Genomic DNA, 19,034 nt, shown 5'->3' on the forward strand with positions numbered 1-19,034 from the left:
TTATTATTATTATTATTATTATTATTATTATTATTATTATTATTATTATTATTTCTATCTCGCCTCTTCAATAAGATGCCAGCCACAGATGCTGGTGAAACATCAGGAAGAAACTCTTCTAGGACATGACCACATAGCCCAAAAAACCCACAAAAAACTATGGATGCCAGCCATGAAAGCCTTCGACTTCACCAAAGTATCTACTTCTAAATAACTGTTGCTACGTTTCTTTGATATGTAACTGACAACCAGAAAAGATCAGATTTAATTCTCATTATTTATGATAGTTTAAGAGCTCCTATCAACCAAGTCATCATTAACAAATTAACAAAACAAGTACATAAGCAAAATACAAAGTACAGTCCAAAAATATAGAAATCAGTTTAAAACATGCAAACAGTTTTAAAGTACATATTATCGATATAGTATTTTCTGACCAACACAAAACTAACAAAATTAGCCCATGATCAACATAAAATTAGCATAAAAGAAGCATAAAATTAGTGTAAAGTCATCAAAAATATAGCAGAAGAAAAAACAATTAGTACCAAGATCTAAAACACTCTAAAGACATATGATGAAAAGGCCTAAACCTATAAAAATGTTTTCAGCAGCTTCAAAAATATCATAACCTTCTCTACAGAGGAAAAAGTCCTTTCTCTAGCAGTCATCTGCCTCAATTCATTAAGTGGAAGATCCTGAGAAGAATATCTTAAAGACCAGGCAGGCACATGCAAAAAGAAGAAATAATTGAAGTAAAGCTGGCCTGAAATCATTTGGTTCTACAGGTCAATGTCAGCACTTTAAATTCAGCTCAGATATGGACTGAAGGTTAGTGCAAATGACAGAACACTGGCACAATGTGTGTACCTGTTAATAACCTCACTGCCCTAATTTCAGTTATCTTTTTAACAGTCTCACTTCCTAATCTAAATAGGAGATTATCAGAGGATAAATAAATGTTGCAAAGGGTAACTGTGATGTTGACATTTAGTCACCTAACTATTTTCTTCTTGTGGCGCCAGCACAATGGGTTTTGTTATCCCACTGCTGCCATCAATTTGTGAAGGTGACAGACCATTCACTTTACTATTTTCCATAGATGGTAGCCCAATGGGATTTTGTTTTCCCACCACTGCCACCTGTTTGTAACAAGTACTGGTACTTTTAAAGATGTTTTTCCTTTTAAATTTGTGACACTACCACCTATGTGTCACAGTCACTTTATTTTTCTTCTGTACACCAACTTGTATATGAAACTAATTCCCTATTTGTAATGTCAATAGTGTGGCTACTTATTCAAGTCCCAGACAAGCCTGTATGTGAACAATAATAAAACTTTATTTGAAAGATGGTTTGAACAATGTTTCAACTTGTTGTGATATTTTATGCACTTGTTACTTCCAGGTCTTATTTTCTTGGTTCCACTTTGTTGCAGTTACAGTTTACTTCATGACACTCTGCAGAGAACAATAGTTACTTTTACCCGGGACCCACACAGTCCTTATATTAGGTTACTTTCCTACCCTTAGTTCTGTACCAGCCACCAAGGGTAATGATATCCCACAGGATATTACACCACAGCAATTCCAACTCTCAGGGTTCTGCATGTGTCCTGAGTCCCTCATTTCTGGACTCTAACCCTAACCGTTCCTATCTGACTCTAACTGTCACCACTGGACCTAGTTATTCTCTCCAGCCTTCAGTTTGATTGGTTGTTGCTAGGCTGGCCAAACTCTGCCTTCTCTCTAAAGTATCTCTGCCCAAATGGGATCACAGTTGTGCTTTCAGGTGAAACTGATACAAGGTGTTCCAAGGCATTGAGGCCATCTTTTGTCTCAAGCGACGATGATGGATTTAAGAGCATTCACAAACTACAGATCTCAATTTTTATGAGGACTGTATGTATGCGACGCATACCTAGGTAGCTTATTGTCCTGAAACTCTAAATAACCCTGTATACATAGGCTACTCTTTTGGTTAAGATCATTCTCCAGTTAAGCCTTCCTCAAGTAACAAGGTCTTCCTGAGTCTGGTGTATTCCAGTATTAATTAAATATCCTCTACTAGTAACTTCTGGCTTATTTATCCATCTAGCCATCTTTTATCATTTGTTCTTCAGTCCTAACTTCTGGCTCACACGTCTTCCTATTGATTTATCCTTTGGTCCTGACATTTTGTTTATTTTTCAGCATTGTCTACTACTTTAACCTTCAATCCTAATCTAATTTTTGCTATTGGCTTCATCCCACAACTCCTAGTTTCTGGGTACTGCCACACTTCAAGTTGCTAGTCTCAGTTTGACAATGTAAGGACAGGTTACATACTGTAACTATAGTTCTTTGATTGTTCAGCTGTGAACTTACACAACTGGGGCTATCAGCACCTATGCAGTGCATCATTCATAACCTTCTAGAATAGTTGTATATGTTTTTTTGGTGGTAGCTCCGCTCACCCTCAGCTCTATCCCTCACTGTTCCCATTCATTTTCCTCAGATGATTTCTGCAGTATGTTTTGGACCTAAGCAAATTAATGTAACTGGAATTTTGGAGTCTCCTGTCTTGATCGCTAGGCACATTTGTGTGGAACGCTCCTTCAGCAAGCCTAAGAAGCATGCATAATCCTAAAATCCTATAGCCAATCAGTGATGGTGAATCTTTTCAGGGTTGTGTGCCTAAAATATAAAAAAAATTCTGGCACCGGCTAGCAGCCAGTGCCAGGGGCAGGAGTTCTGCCCTCCGGGGGCGGGACATCCGGTGTATGACTTGTCCCCCTGACCTTTTCCCAGCCTCCAGCTGTCTCTGAGAGACAGCTAGAAGTCAGAAAAGGTCCGGGAGGAGGGGGCAACAGCGCTCCTCTTCCTCCTGTCCTTCTCCCAGCCTCTAGCTGTCTCTGAGATACAGCTGGAAGCTGGAAAAGGTCCCTGGGGAGGAGGAGGAATAGGCATGAGGCATGCTCCCAAGCATTTCTCGACCCTCAGCTGTACCTCCGGAGGCACCTGGGGGCCGGGAAAGGACCCTGCAGAGGAACAATGTGTGCGCACCGGTCACTCCTCCTCCCCCTGCCTTTTTCCCGGCCCCTTGCTCTCTCTGAGCTGAAGGCCAGGAAATGTCCAGGAACAGGAGGAACGAGCTCGCTCCTATGGCTCCTTCTCCCCAGCGCTCAGAGACAGCTGGAAGCTGAGAGAAGGCAGAGAGGAGAAGCCAGAGGCACATACCCGTGGCTCCTTCTCCTTAGTGCCATTTTCTGGCTTCCATCTATCTCCTAGAGACAGCTGAAGGCCAAGAAATGGCAGGGATGAGGAGCAATGGGCAAGCACATGCCTGTTCCTCCTCCTCCCTGACCTGTGCCAGGCAACATGGCATCGTGTGCCACCTGTGGCACGTGTGCCATAGGTTTGCCATCACAGCAATGTATCTTTGGGTTATGTTTACACTGTAAAATGGCTAGGCTTTGCAGTCATTTTCCTCTCAATTTTATTACTGGAAAAGGTCCTGAGTATGTGTCAGCAATTCATTAGCAAAACAGCACCATACCACAGGTCAGACTAAAGCAGATGTAATCAAAAAAATAAATTTCTGTAAGAGTTTACAATTTACTTTATTCATTCTCTTTACATTTCATATTCAATAGAGTTTTTAAAACATATTCTTCTAGATTCTTTTATAAGAAATGTATACAGAATACACATTATCAAACATAACCAACCAATGTAACGGGATACCTGTTGTGCTTTCAGATTTGACTGCATAGTCTGCAATACTTTCCATCACTGAAGTTAGTCGTAGTGAGACTTCAGCCATTGTCACAGCATTGACATCTCCAAGATTAATGCTATGAAATACTTCATTAATTATATTAAGGATATGAATCCACTAAAGAAGAAAAAATCAGAGTAAGATTCTTCACTAGAAAGGCAAAGCTTTCAAATCATCAGTGGTCCAAAACACACTGCAGAAATAACACAGTATACCACCTTTAGCTCATATTTATATATAGCCAGGCAGAAATTCCAAAATAAATACAGTGGGACCTTCACATTCACTGGGCTTAAGAGCATAGGATCCTTGTGAAAGTGGAAAAACCACAAATAAAAAAACACTAAAAAACTAAGTCCTCCAGTTCACTCTCTGTGTCATCCATTGCAACTCTATGGTCAATCTCCAGTAGAATCATGATGGAGAACCTAGAAATTCCTAGAGAGAACATATTATAGTGGTCCCTTCCCTTATGAGGGGGGTCCGTTCCGGACCCACCCACCCCCTGCGTAACGGATAATGGGGCTTGTGCCTTCAGGGGCACGCACACCATTGCTTTTTCCGGCTTGTGGCGCCACTTCTTCCAGCATGGCTTCCAGCGTATGACACGGGTGCACTGTATTAAAATCCATGAATAATCAAATCAGCAAAAACTGTGAATGTGTACGGCTGACTGTATAACTACCAGACTGTTAAACTAAAAATCAACATCAACAAATTTGGTTACATACATACATGCATACACCATCATGAGAGGTCCAAAAGCCTTGCTACTTCTATTATATCTTCCAGTACTCTTTCACTGTCACATATATTCTCCTTAGATGCCATCTTCTTGATCCACTCACTATTAGTTGATTTCAACTACAGTGCCTCTGAGCCTCTATCACTGGCCTCTCTGCCTCTAGATCTCTACTAACTGCACACAGTCCCCAACATCCTTAGTCTCTATATCCTCTATCTATCAAGTCCCTGCTTCTCAAGTCACTAGTTAGCTTCTGCCTCTTATCTGAAGATCCTTGAATTGGAGTCCTATGCAATCTTACCTCTCAGATTTCAGCATTCCTGTCTGGTCACAGAGTACATGTGTCAGCTTTCGTGACTTTTGTCACAGCCAAACTGATTTTTTCATTTCCCATATAGAAGCTGGCCTATTTGACAACATTGTAATTATTTATACTGAAGAGATAGACCACTAACAAGCTCATATTATCAACAACACAGTCAGGATCACCTATAAATGGACAAGCACATCCTAACAGTTGTACTCTACTCAGTATAAGTGAAGGATTACCTTGGGTGTTTGATATTTTTGAGGACATTTTAAAAAGTTGCTTCCACTTATTTGTATCTTCTGAATTCCCAGTTTACACTTCTGCCACAGAAACATTGTGGCATCTATTATCATTTCTTTATCTGGCAGGTGAACCTGAGTAAAGGTATAGTTCAACCATGTAATGAACAGGTACTATTTAAGTAGCCTTTTAAACTAATCAAAATCAATGTGCATTTTAACATATAAATCCTCTTTAAAAACCTGATCTTTGCATTACTTTAATAGTATTGCATATGCATAATGAGATATCTTGGAGATGGGACCCAAATCTAAATACAAAGTTCATTTATTTTTCCTATACACTGTATACACATTGCCTGAAAATTAATTTTATACACAATTTTAAAATAATTTCATGCATGAAACAAAGCTTATGTGAGTCATCTGAACCATCAGAAAGCACTATTTCTGCCACCCATGCAGACAATTTTGGATTTTGGAGTAAGTCAGATTTTGGAATTCCAGATAATAGATACTTAACCTGTAATACTATCTCTCCTCCAAACTTATCTTCCCTTTTGTTTTACAATAAAAAGGGGCTGAGAAACTTGGGTACAAATCTCTCTCTCAACCTTCGTTTTATTTTCCACTCTTTTCTTACTAACCTTCATTTTACAACCTTCATTTTATTTTCCACTCTTTTCTAGCCACTCCTTTGTGCTCTTGAGATTATTAATTTACACGGTGCCCACTCCATATGCTCCATACATGGGCGTCCCATACACAGCTTCCGCTTTACGCAGAAGCTACGCTGCAATGCATGGAATGGTGTGTGTGCCTATGGTGCACGCACGCCCCAAGCACGAGCCCCATGTAATGAATGGGACTTGAGTTTACACAGTATTTGCCTTATGCGGGGGGAGGGGGGTCCGAAATGGATCCCCACATAAGGCAAGGCTGCACTGTACTTTAACGGCATCATTTCAATTTATATTATATTATATTATATTATATTATATTTACTATATATTTATATTATATTTTGTCCTATGCTTTTATCATGAAATTAATTACTTGAGATACGTTCTTAAGAGAACCTTTTTTTAAATTTAAATTTTATTTTAAACTCAAAACCATATTCCAGTTTGGTTTGAATCCAGACTATCTAAAAGACAATGGCCCGAAACAGATGGGCAGATGATGGTGGCTTCCAACTGCTCAAGGGGCATGGCATTTACGCAACACATGTCCCAGAGAGCTCTGAAGCCAGCCTGGGGCCATGCCAAGGCCTCCTAAGACAGCCCAAAAACAGCCCCAGAAGGAGCGGATCTTTTCTGCTCCTATATGGAGCCATAGGAGGAGGTGCCCTCAAGGTCACAGCATGTGTTCACCATGGCCCCAGTAAAATCGGGCTTGAAGCGGCTTCTAGCCACTCCTTCCTGCCCAACTGCTTTGCCCCTGTATCTTCCTATATAAGCCAGCCCAAGTTTTGATAACCTCAAGGGAGAGCTTTCTCCCATTCCCTCTACCATCAGAGGCAACCTTGATGAGGATATGGGAGTGAGCATTTTTAGTAGCTCCTTCCAGGCTGTAGAACTCCCTATCACAAGAGATGACCACTGCCTGCTCTTTTCAGCTAGCAGTCAAATGCCTTTTTGTTTACGCTGGCCTTTGGGTCTTGAATAATGTGGCAGAAAGGTGTCTGAAGGTGGTAAGGCACACTTTTATTTTTTCTATTATGTTCTGAAGGTGTTTTTAACTGTTTTTAACCATGCACTTTTAAACAGATTTGGTGGGTTTTTTTCACTTTTGTTAAACAAAGTTTTATCTGAATTTTTGCTTTAAGCTATTGCTACCTTCTGTGAGTCCCACATCAGGAGGGAGATAGGATATTAATTAAACATACAAATATTTTTTCCATCATTGTGCTAACATCTAAATATCAGCTATGGTTCATTCTATACCCAAAGTAATGTAAAGGCAGCCCACATTTTTTTGTCTTTATACCCACTTTATTTTATGTTTATATTATAGCTTACTTCAGAAGCATGACTTGTACTATGCAGCTAGCATAGGCTTGTAGGTCTACATTAACAAAATACTGAGAAAGCCCAAGTGCATTAAGAAAATCAAGCAACAGTATATCATCTTGTTCTTCCCACTGGCTCACCAGTCCAGTCATGCTGCCTCTTTAATGTCTTACTGGTAAATAAAATGCCCTCCAGCCAGCTTCTTGAAATGAGAAGAAATGAAGCACTTCCTTTCTGCATCCACTTGTCTGGCTCCCTTTCCCCTTCTGTTGCTGTACCCCCACTACCTTGTGCTCTTAGGAAAGAAAGAAAGAGACATTCTTTATGTCAGGCAATCAGCTATGGGATAGTTCCCCAACAGAGGAGATGGGTTCTAGGTCCCAGCAACTGGGCAGCTAGCCAGTGGGTAAGAGTAAACTGATATATCAACATGCAATCTATTAGTAGGCTACAATTTTGCTGTTTATATATTTTACATACAGAAGTGCACACAACACACATTCATTGTGAGCCACCTTTGAGCTCTCTTTATCTCTCTTTTTAATTTTATAATTTTTAACTTTCTAAACCTGATATTTCTTACATACTAATTTTTCCAATGAGAAATTTCCTTTATTTTCATTTGTACTTATTTAATACACCAACTACATGGACTCCATAAACTTGACAATAATTTTCTCATACCTTCTCAGACATGCAGACACAAGAATAAAGAGTTTTTGCCAACAAAAAAACTTCATCAGTAGTTTTTCCTGTCTGTGTTGTTTTTTCTACAGTGGTTTATTTTTTTAAAAAAAGAAAGAAAGACAGTCAGTTCCATTAAATTATCATTTAAATCCAAATTATTTGTTGAGGTAATTTATTACTTGTTAATTCATTCATATTTATTTGATAAATTAAATGCATGTACTAACAAATCACCAATGCGCTCTTTCTCTGGGCTCTTTATTCCTTCATTCTTTCACTTTATTTATATTGACTTTTCCCCAGAACTAGTCCTCAATGCTTGTAGTCTTAAAATTGGCCATGATAGTTGGTAGATTTGGAGAACTAGAGTCTGGAAAAGTAACTTTTCCAAGCTCTAGTTTTAGTGAAACAACGCCTTGTACTAAGTGAAGTTTCTGGCTCACCCTCAAGGGCAGCCTCATTGCAATAATCCATATGTGAATTTACCAGTAAATTGATCATTGCAGCCAAGCTATTTTCTTCCAGATACAAATGCAACTTGTATTTCAACTGAAGCTGATAGAAAGTATCCCATGGCAGTGAGGTCGCTAGATTCTCAAATGATAGGTGGCTGCATCAGTACTCCCAGAATATGAAAGTAGCAATAAAGTTATGAAAATAAGGTATAGTGCGATGTTATAAATAATTACTAATAATTTGCTAAGTCAAGCACAGAAAAATGTGAATCATCTTACAGTTTTCAAGCTACATGACAACTACATGTATAGCAAAATGTCTATTTAAATATGAATTTTGTTTTTGTTAGAAACCAACACAAAATTGTTCTTGTCTACATATAATGGTCTTATAAGGAAAGCCCATTAATATTTAATGGTTAGTCACTATTTGTACAATCCCAAACAGTAGATTAATGCAGTTTTACATTACCCAGAAAAAAACTATATTTTTTAACATTCTTATTCTCTGTAACTCTGCAAGGAACTGTTAATTAAAGTAAATTACTGCAACTCATAACTGTAGTTAATTGTGACACACCTTGAAATGAAATGGATTTTCTTCTTGGACTACGTAAAACAACTGCTTCTCGGATATTACCTCCCTGAATACACAAACCATGCCTTGGTTTCCGTGTAGAGAGTAGAGGCTGCATTATTATAAGTAGTTTCAGTTCTGATTCTGCTTTCTTCCATTCTGTGTTGTTTTGATTCTAAGAAAAACATAGAAAAATAAAGTTCTGCATGGAGTTTGATTTATTTTTTTAAAAAACTGTCAATACTGAAATTACCTGAAGAAAAGGAAAAAATAGCATCATTGTATGATCAAATGAATCCCATTCCTCATAGCTGAAGGCCATCTTAAGAAATCTCAAAACAGCAGTTGCAGAAACACTATTCTTCCCTGGAATAGAAAAGAAAAAGATGCAAGAAGTCTTCATAAACACCCAGGAAACTTTCAGATTGTTTTTTAACTGCTAGAAACTATAAGCATATATGAAACCAGTATTAATCTGGATCTATTTGCAATGATACAACCCCAGCTGTTTTCAGTTAAGATTTTATGATATCATATATTATTGAAACCAAGATACATGTGCCATCTCTTCTCAGATCTCTTAGGCAAGGAATAGGTGGTTTATGGGCCAAGTTAGCTATTACAGTACATGGGATAACAGTTTTTATGTTTTAAAAGACAGATGCCTAAACCCATTTGTTAATCCCCACTAGAGTTCCACTGAATCAAAAGAATTTATTCAGCTGTTGGCTCTATACAGCAACTGATTCAACGAGTCTTCCTTAGCTAGGATTAGCAATTTATTTTTTTTACTTAATTTATATCCCATTTTTTTCCTGACAGAGGTAGCTTTGACATGGATACAGATCGATGTATATGTGTGCATAATGAATATGCATGCAAAGATTCACAAATACACACTTCCTTTGTTTTGGTCAAAGACCATAAATAAATTACAATTACAGTTACAATCACACTTAAAACTGTTTTGGAATTCTCATCACCAACATTTTATTCCCATTTATACCATCTACCAAAAGATCACAGCTTGATCAATGCCAAAGTATTGTTCACTGTAATAAGGCATGATTCATGCTACAACTTCAGAGAGCTGTAAATGACTCTTCTAGTAATTAAGTACACTAAGGGGCTGTGTATAGATTACCCCTAATGGGCGGCAAGTGGCTGCCTCTTTCCTGGCCGGATCGGGGGCACGGCAACTACACGCCGCGGCCCAATCCAGCCTTTGAAGGGCGCAAAAAGGAGCCACAAAAAGTGGCTACTTTTTGCACCCTCCAAGGGGCGCCATAGGCACAGTGGCACGGCTCTATGGTGCCCCTTCGGCGCTGAGTCATTTGGACACAGCACTGGAGGTGCATCACGATGGTGACTCTGCCCACAGGCCGGCACAATGTGCAGGCCCTAAATTTCCAGTTTCTTCAACACTGTATTAAATATTTGCACCCCATGATTCAATAAAGTCCTAATCTCTTTGCACATATCTGTCTATAGGCTCATCTACACCAATGAAAAACCCTGTACTCATCCTGAAGCCAGTGCTGGCTGTCCAAATGACATATTGGCTACTTCTGGGAAGGATCCAATTTTATTTTTTTTTTAAAGCTTAACCTGATTTTGTTCTGAACTAAGCAAAGTCACTGAAAATCTTGGTGTTTCTCAGAAACCCTGGGCCAACGTCAGGCTCTTTTAGTGTATGGGCAGCTTGACTGGGTGCAGTTCAACCCAATCCACTTGTCTACATGCCACAAGCTGCACCATCCCCCTTCCTCATGCTGAGCAACACAAAAAAAGAGGATAGCCTATTTTCGGAGCTGCCACTACCACCTTCTCATTGGCAGGAGCTCTATGTAAATTCTTCCCATATGCCACTGCTTTGGCTGAGGACAAAAATGGGTGCTGGACTCCTTGTCTATGACATGTTTGCGTGACTGTTTCTGACCTTAGCAGAAGTAACAGCTAGCAGTCTTTAAAAGGAGATCCTGCCTGTGAGAATGTGATGGTGGTAGCTCTGAAAACAGGAGACAGGACAGGCCACTGGGGCCAATGTGATGTCAGTCCAGCTGGTCTATGTGCACAACGATGCAGTCTTACACTGGATTTAGCCTAATGCATCTGGTTGCCATTGTGGTCAGTCTGGTGCCAGACCAAGGCATAATGCTCCAGACTGGCTCTGGATTAAGTAGCTGATGTAGATGTGCCCTATGTCTGTAGGCAACAGATTCACAAAGTTTCTCATCTTGCCAACAGAGGCTGTCTTAATACAACAGCTTTTGTACATTGATTTATCTTTTTTTTTTTCATTAAGGGACTTTTCTGCAAAAAAATCATATAAACAAGAATTGCATAGTGATCAAGATACAAAGTTCTTGTGCAAAATATGTTATATTTGAATTTTTTAAACAAAATAATATCTGTTTAAAGCAAAATGCAATATGTTTGCACAAATGATTTCTCCCCCCAAGGAGGTCCCAAAATGTGAAAAGCAACTGAAAAATGCACAAAACCTCTTATAATCTTCTTAACAGGGTAAAAACCTTTCCAATTTTGGGTGCAAGAGTTTTCTCTTTCAGAGTGATCTGATATCGCAACAAACTACAATTCCCAGGATCCCATAACATTGCCATGGCAGTTGAAGTGCTGTCAAACTGCATTAATTCTGAAGGATGCAGCCCCAGAGTTAGCAATATGTCACTCTCCAGACAAGATGGAGTCCACAGTGTGAGGAGTGATATAGAGGCGAAGAGCCATATTGGAATGTCTGTACTTCTTTCTGGTATTCCCCACACATATCCATGGGCTTAGCAGGAAAACTGGCCAATCAGAATTAGTGGGGATTCCAGCAGACAAGCCTTCAGCTCAGAAGGCTGAAGTTTTCACTTAGGTCAGCTGAAGGCACATATACGTAATCACTCCATTGGCAGAGCCTCAATACAAGGTTGAATGTTATCCCATCCTCCCTCCATCTTTCACACATCTGTCATACTTTCTGTGGCCGGTTGGGCTACCTCCACACACACACCCACACACACACCTTCGCCTGTTACAGACTGCCAAAATAAAGCTGCTTCGGATCTCTTTGGAGGTATGCTATTTAAATGATGCATGCAGCCTAAGAATCCGGAAGCTGCACCAAAGCTGCACTCCAGTGCTTAGGAATGGAGTGTGGCTTTGGCACGGCCTCCAGACTCTTAGGACCCATGCATCATTTAAATAGCATACCTCCAAAGAGACCCGAAGCAGCTTTATTTTGGCAGTCTGTAACAGGCCCTTGTTTAGGCCCCCAGTAACACTTCTGAAAAACTAGAAGAGACATTCCAGTGAGTCCATTCCACTGCTGACAAAAGGAGTAAGTGCAACCCATAGAAACACAGAGTAATAAAAAATCATGCATGGGTAGTAAAATAGTCTTTATCAAATCTGCTCTGTGCAACATTGTGTACTACACAAATAAATGTTATTTTAGAAAACCCTATTCAGGTAACTGTACCATTTAATGTATAATATTTCACAGCTAGATAAATGTTATTTAAAAAAATATAAATTTACCTGCAAGTATCTGTTGCATAAGTGTGGATGATGCATTTATTACACCAGAAACATCAATGGGTGTGTTACTCATTGTATTTATGCCACCACCTTTAACACAAGTAAATTGTCAGATGTTGAATAGTATATGAATGGAGTTTTAAATGTTGCATGATCTTATGATGTATTTTCTTCACATGTGACAAGCATTTTCCCATCATGTCGCAATACATTCTGACATGAATAGAGCTCCAGTTGTTTATCTGCCTGACGATGGACTAGCAATTAAGAGTTCCCTCTACTGAAACTAACCATTTTTCTTTCATTTAATATTACTACTGTTTATTCCCAACTGATCCAGCTATAGTTCCTGAGTTGCCTATAGAACAAGAGGAAGGAATTCAACTGGCAGTAAAATGAAGACCCTCCTGGGTGAGGTCCTGTGCCTCTACCTATGTTTAAGTACAAATATGCCTGTGAAGTTGAACCAATGTTTTACGGATGTTTTTAACATCTAAACAGAGAACATTGTAACTCCAATTCTGAAATCTTTACACTGGCTGCCAATCAGTTTCTGGGCAGAGTACAAGGTGTTGGTAATTGTGTTTAAAGCCCTACATGGCTTATGGGAACGTCTCTTTCCATATAATATCCCCCTCCACACACACACACTCTCAGGTCCTCTGGGACTAATTTACTACAGCAAAAGAAGACCAGGCTTGCTGTGGTTACCCAGAGAACCTTTTCATCATCCACTCCTAAACTTTGGAATGACCTACCGGAGGAGATCCATCATATAACATCTCTTGAGGCCTTTAAAAAAGCCATTAAGATGGATCTCTTCCAGTGGGCATTCCCGGACTGACAAACAGACCCTCTCCATTGTCCCACAACTGTGTCTCTGACTCTCCTTTACATCGCCTCATTTTAATGGGGGCTAATTTTATTGTGATTTTAATAAATGATTCTATTTTTATGATGCCATTTTTAAACTGTGGGTTAGGGATTTGTGTCAATAAATGTATTTGTTTTATTTATATTGTTACCCACCTCGATCCTCCAGGGAGAGGTGGGCTATAAATAAAACATATTATTATTATTATTATTATTATTATTATTATTATTATTATTATTATTATTTATAGATAGTGAGACCCTATTTGTATACAACTTTAGAACATTCTAGATTCAGGGAGAATTTCATAAAATAGATTAAAATTTTTCTATCACTCCTAATAAGGGTAAAACTAAATGGGTCCATCAGTTTCCACAATAACTTGGTCCTTTGTCCTTAAAGGGATGATAAACAGGGGTGTTCTCATTCACACTTACTATCTCCTTAGACAAAGAAGTTATCTTAGAAATCCCTGTTCAGTAAATACACAATTTTAATGTATTATATTTCATAATCAGCTAAAAGTCATAAAAATAATAGCTGTCAGTTTAGCTCTAAATCCTATAACTACCACTGTTGGGCTATAAGGCATAGAAACTGTAGCAGGAATTTAATATTGCTCTCTCAATAAATGATATGGCATTAATTCATTGCATTCAATCTGACAGAAAATTATTGAAACTATTGCACAGATACTTTACATATTTTAAGTAATAGGATTTTGTATGTTTCCACATGTACTTGAGCTTTATTCCTAAGCATATTGATCAAAAGCAACATGATTTGATTTACTTACACTGGATCAATATACTTTTTCTTGGAACTAAAATAAGATTTATTTATTTCTCATCCACATCCTTTGGATCCCAGACAACGACTGATAAAAAGGGCTACAAGCTTCAGATTCAATTTTAAAAACTTAGCAAATATTTTTACTATCAGTTACATTTTAGTAAATCTCCCACATTAATGATAATATTCAAATATATTGAGAAATTTAAGTTCACTATATCAATAGAATGAAAGGCTTAAATCTGATTATCCTCATACAACTGTTATTACAGTCAATGTATTCTAGTAAGGTAATTATCCTTTCCGTCACAACGTTCTTTTCATCCAATTACCTTCAAGAATATCCACGCCTGCAAAACAGAGCTCTGAAATGACATCATGAACTTCAATTTCGTCAGGAACAGGAGGCCCAGGGATCAGTGTCCGTCTATTTTTATCAAATAGAGCTTCCAGGATGGCCAAAAAATAAGATGAGTTACAATCAAACATCTCCATTAGCAATCGTTCTGTAATTGTACGAGGCCAAGGCAGCTGAATAAAAAGGAAAACAGTAAGAAAAATAATTTACAATTTAGATCGTTACAAAGTAATTAATTTATTATCAAATAATAGCATGTTAGAGTTCACAATTACAGTATTTAAAGTTATTTTCTGCAAAAGCCTTTACTGAGTAACCCATCTTCTTACATCGGGGATGTAATGTTTCCCAGTGCTTGCTTGTCGATGCAGGGAGCACAATGGTGATGGAACAGCTGAAAGGAATTCCCTTTTTAGCATCTCCACTGTTCAGGAAGGAGGTGAAGTGAGCATGCAATCTAGCCTAACACCTCAGTTCTGTTCCAGATTTTGTCAGAGCAAGGTAGCCTACTTGGAACAATCAAGGTCTTGCACTTTCAGTCTAATCATACCTCCTACCTGCCTAAGGCTGATATCCTAAATCCGTTTATTTGGGAGTAAGGTACACTGAATTCCCTGGGAATTTAATTCTAAGTAGACATCTATAGGAATCATCTGGAAACCACCTTTATGGTCTTCAGATTGTGCTCAGGACAGTCCAAAATGACTAAAACTTACATGCTGTAACTCTCTTAGATTAACTCTCACTCTTGGTCGAAAATAACTCTTTGGCCGTCTTCTGGGTTCAAATGCTGATCTTTTGAAAATCAATGCTGCCATCTGATCCAATCAGACGAAAGGCATAGTTATTACAAAAGGCACAATATACAGTAATGTATGATATATGATATGCATGTTTCAGTATTATAACCTTTATTAAATATGTATACCTTCACAGTTGCTTCTTTGAATTTTTTCTTTGTTTCCACACTCAGTGGTGATGAACTCATATTTTCCATTTGCTTTAGTTCATCAATTTTCATCAAGCCACGCCGTGCAAATAACTACAGCATAAATATATATATGTAAGAAGTTAGTAGATATTTGTGCTATTTGTCTTCTTAATAGGGGTAGGCATTAAGAGAAGGGGAGAAATGTCTACTTAGCATGAGCCTAAAGTCCAAGCCCCTGTGCAGGCTGGCCATTAAGGCCAGCCTGGGGGCAGAGTTGGAGCATGGAGTCCACATGATGCATGCCCTGACTCCGCCCCCAGGGTGCCATGATGTTGTGTGCCACTCCACACAACGTGTGGTATCATGGTGCTGCTCTGGTGCTGCGTCCACATGATGCAGCACCAAAGGAGCACCTTAAAGCTGTGGCGCCATGGCTATCACGCCCTTTCCAGAGCGCAAAAAGGAAATGCAAAAAGCGGCTTTTTTTTGTGCCCTGGAAAGGGCAGATCAGGGCCACAGTGTGCAGTTGCCACAGCCCTGATCCAGCGCAGCTGAAGGCAGCTGCAGGCCATTCCTTAGGGGCAGTCTGCACAGCCCCAAGTGACACAAGCATTCAGAATTCCCAAAATAATCTTTGAGCCAAATTCCAAGAAAGAAAGGTAATACAACTGAGAAAGTTCTTATGAATCAGCTACAGTCAACAGTGGCACTACCTGAGTCTCGCTGATGTTTTTATGATTAACCAACAAAAATTCAGACTACTAAAAATATAAGCAGAGAAGCAGATAGTGTATAATTGTAAACACATTAAAAAGGAAGTTGAAGGTAAAAACAAGCAGGACATTTTAACAGGGAGCCAGAGCAAAACCAGTGAGAAATAACTAGCAGAAATTTGTAGGCAGACATCACTAGTTAAAGCATCCTGACAAAAAAAAATCTTATTTTTACAAAGTCTTTTTATGCCCTCTCAACCCTCCTCCTTACTTCCTTATTCTCCACATAGCTAGGTTTTTTAACAGCATCAGCAATGAATAGATTATACAAGAGAACTGAAGAAAGATAGGGTGTTAGTGCTGGGTTGCACCAGTGTATCTGCAACCAACAATGCAATAAAGCTTGACCTGAGAAAAATTGAATTCTTCTCTAGCCAGTCATAAGGTAGCTGTGTGCGCCTGCAACAGGCAATGTACACAGTAGCCATCTCCAGAATCCCTTATTGAACATGTGTGAACAGCAAAACAGGCAAAAAAGGGAAGAGCAGATAAGCCTACACACCAGCTACCCCCAGTATGTTAAAAAACATAGTTAATAAGTTTGTACACCACGATTAAAATAATAAGAAAAATGGAGGCTGGTGAAAGAGATTGCACGTATCTCTAGAAGGCTCAAAATGCTTTTGTTTACTTCTGCAAGACTTACTTGACCAGGTCATTTTATTTCACATTTGCATATTGTTAGCTTTGAATAAAACATTCAGTGGAACATGTTGAACTGCTCTCCTTTTTTGTGGCACAGAAACCTATCTCTATTCTTTCATGTTATTTATGCCTCTGGAACCAAATTTTCTGTTATAAAAGTAATGTCCAGGAATTTTTATTTATTTGTTAATGGTGATACACCTGTACTTAGATTGCTACACTGAATACCAGCAGATTAGGAGGATGAACAGATAATAGCATACGTACAGCACTCCTAATTATGTGGATAGGAACTGCTGGTCAGTCATTTATTGCAAGCAAATCTAGGAGTATTTTAAGTTCAAAATGCTGCAGGGGGAAATCAAAAGTATCACATGCAACAAGTACATTTTGTCTGAAAAAAGTTTATCAGGAAAATTCCTAGATTGAGTTCCATAAAGGCCAGTTTTAGGTCTCCAAATCTGAAATACAATTATAGTTCTAAGCAAAACTCTCTCGGTGTTGTGAACAATAAAGCAAATAAAGCTTCCCTACATTTTTACTAGGAACTGCTAAACAGAGTTTACTTTCTCTTATATATCCAGTCATGTAAATATTTTTAATAAAAATTCAAATGTGAGTAATTATAAATTATCACCTCTCCATATAAACCACAATGGCAGTCATAATAACACTGGCAAACAGCAGCATACAGAGTCGCTCTCCATGTCAAATAATGTACGGCTAGAAGTGGAACTGATGATTCCATACATACACAAGCCCACAATAAATACTCAAGTACCTATTAAAAGAAAATCAGATTATAAGGCATGCCATACATGTTTCATAATCAACTGTTTGTCTATTACCACTAACAGTTTATATTACATGGATCAACAAATTTTATCTGACCTTTATTGTCCTTATGTCTCTGACACAATGTCAGCTACAAAGAAACAAAGAAAATCTTAGATGCCTTTGTTCCCTTTCTTGAACTAGAACAGTGGTTCTCAATCTGTGGGTTGCAACCGCTTTGGGGGCCCAACAACCCTTTCGCCTAAGACCCAGAGTTGGCGCCATAATCTATAATACTCTATTGCAGCAGTTCTCAACCTGTGGGTCACAACCCCTTTATGGTTCGCAACCTGTGGGTTGCAGCATAAGGAAGGTTGAGAACTACTGAACTAAAGAAAGAGGGGATTCCATGTAATTCAAAAACAAATTGTCAGCTCACATACAAACCTCAGTTTGGAGCTGGAAAGGTTGTTTTTTTTAAGTTATCCTATTAGTCACAACTAGAGAAGACTCCAGTAAATCAAATGCTGAATGGTGATATAATATGTAGATAAATTCCAAAGAATCAATAGGTCTACTTCAGTCGGGACTGACAATAGGATTCTGGCCAAAGCTCGCTCTGGTCGCTCTGCTCTGGTGGCAAAGAAACAAGCCACACATATCTGATTTCTACCTCAAGCTCAGGGATGGTGATAGGCAAAGGGTATGAGCCTATATTTGTCTCAACCAATTGTTTTAAACTCAGATTATCTCGTAAGTACAGAAACAAATCCATGTGCCTCTATCCTTCCCTGCCAGCTCATAGCATGTAAAGGGAAACAGACACATTTCTACTTATCTTTGCACTTGCTGGCTAGTCAGTGTCACCTCTCTGCAAACAGTGAGTGCAATATCTTTTTGGTGATTTCAAGCCAGGAAAGGAAGGCAGAGGTGGGTGTTGTATTTCGTTTTGGCACTTATACTCAGCAAGAATGGAGCAAAACAAAACAAACTGGGACTGCTAGAGAAAGAGTAGTCTATACTTCATCCCCTCAACAGTGCCAGAGTTGCAAAGTTTTGGGTCATCATACCTGATAATTCAGGCCTAAGCAGTAACACGTGCTCCACTGAAATTAAGTGTGACAAACCCGGGTAGCAATAGCAAGTACATTTCTATACTACTTATGAGTGCACTTAAGCATTCCCTAAGCAGTTTACAGAGTGTAAGCTAATTGCCCCCAACAATTTGGGTACTCATGTTAGTGACCTCAGAAGGATGCAAGCATGAATCAAGCTTGAGCCCCCTGGCTGGGATTGAACCCGCAATCTTATGAGTGGCTGAACTACAGCCATTTAACCACTGCGCCACCAGGGCTCCTGGTAAGTAATTAAAATATATTCATCAAAATTAATTAATCAAACAGAAAAGTATTGGTTTAGTTAGATTTGTTCAAAATCATAAGACATAAATGAGACAGAATAAAATATTTTAATCTATCAGGCTTGAAAAAGAATCAGGCTTGGATATAGCAAATTACCTAGTCCCCTATGGAAAGTAAAAATTTATAAACTGAAAGG

At 38.7% G+C, this 19,034-nt stretch overlaps 1 protein-coding gene across 6 annotated transcripts in view; it reads right to left on the minus strand.

The window, feature by feature from the left end:
• Positions 1–19,034, minus strand: part of CFAP54 (cilia and flagella associated protein 54) — a 157,628-nt gene that overhangs the window by 119,851 nt on the left and 18,743 nt on the right. For all 6 annotated transcript variants that reach the window (XR_006104082.1, XR_006104081.1, XM_042468528.1 and 3 more), the window contains exons 6-15: positions 17,341–17,484; positions 15,283–15,396; positions 15,071–15,172; positions 14,329–14,527; positions 12,331–12,420; positions 9,038–9,150; positions 8,788–8,959; positions 7,750–7,835; positions 5,054–5,188; positions 3,726–3,876 (exon numbers count right to left, since the gene is read on the minus strand). Coding sequence is in view for 4 of the 6 variants with exons in the window: in XM_042468528.1 (XP_042324462.1) it covers positions 3,726–3,876; positions 5,054–5,188; positions 7,750–7,835; positions 8,788–8,959; positions 9,038–9,150; positions 12,331–12,420; positions 14,329–14,527; positions 15,071–15,172; positions 15,283–15,396; positions 17,341–17,484 (1,306 nt within the window). In the remaining 2 variants the exon portion in view is untranslated. The remainder of the gene's footprint in view (positions 1–3,725; positions 3,877–5,053; positions 5,189–7,749; positions 7,836–8,787; positions 8,960–9,037; positions 9,151–12,330; positions 12,421–14,328; positions 14,528–15,070; positions 15,173–15,282; positions 15,397–17,340; positions 17,485–19,034) is intronic.

This window comes from Sceloporus undulatus, chromosome 5 (assembly GCF_019175285.1).
Source record: "Sceloporus undulatus isolate JIND9_A2432 ecotype Alabama chromosome 5, SceUnd_v1.1, whole genome shotgun sequence".
Taxonomy (NCBI): domain Eukaryota; kingdom Metazoa; phylum Chordata; class Lepidosauria; order Squamata; family Phrynosomatidae; genus Sceloporus; species Sceloporus undulatus.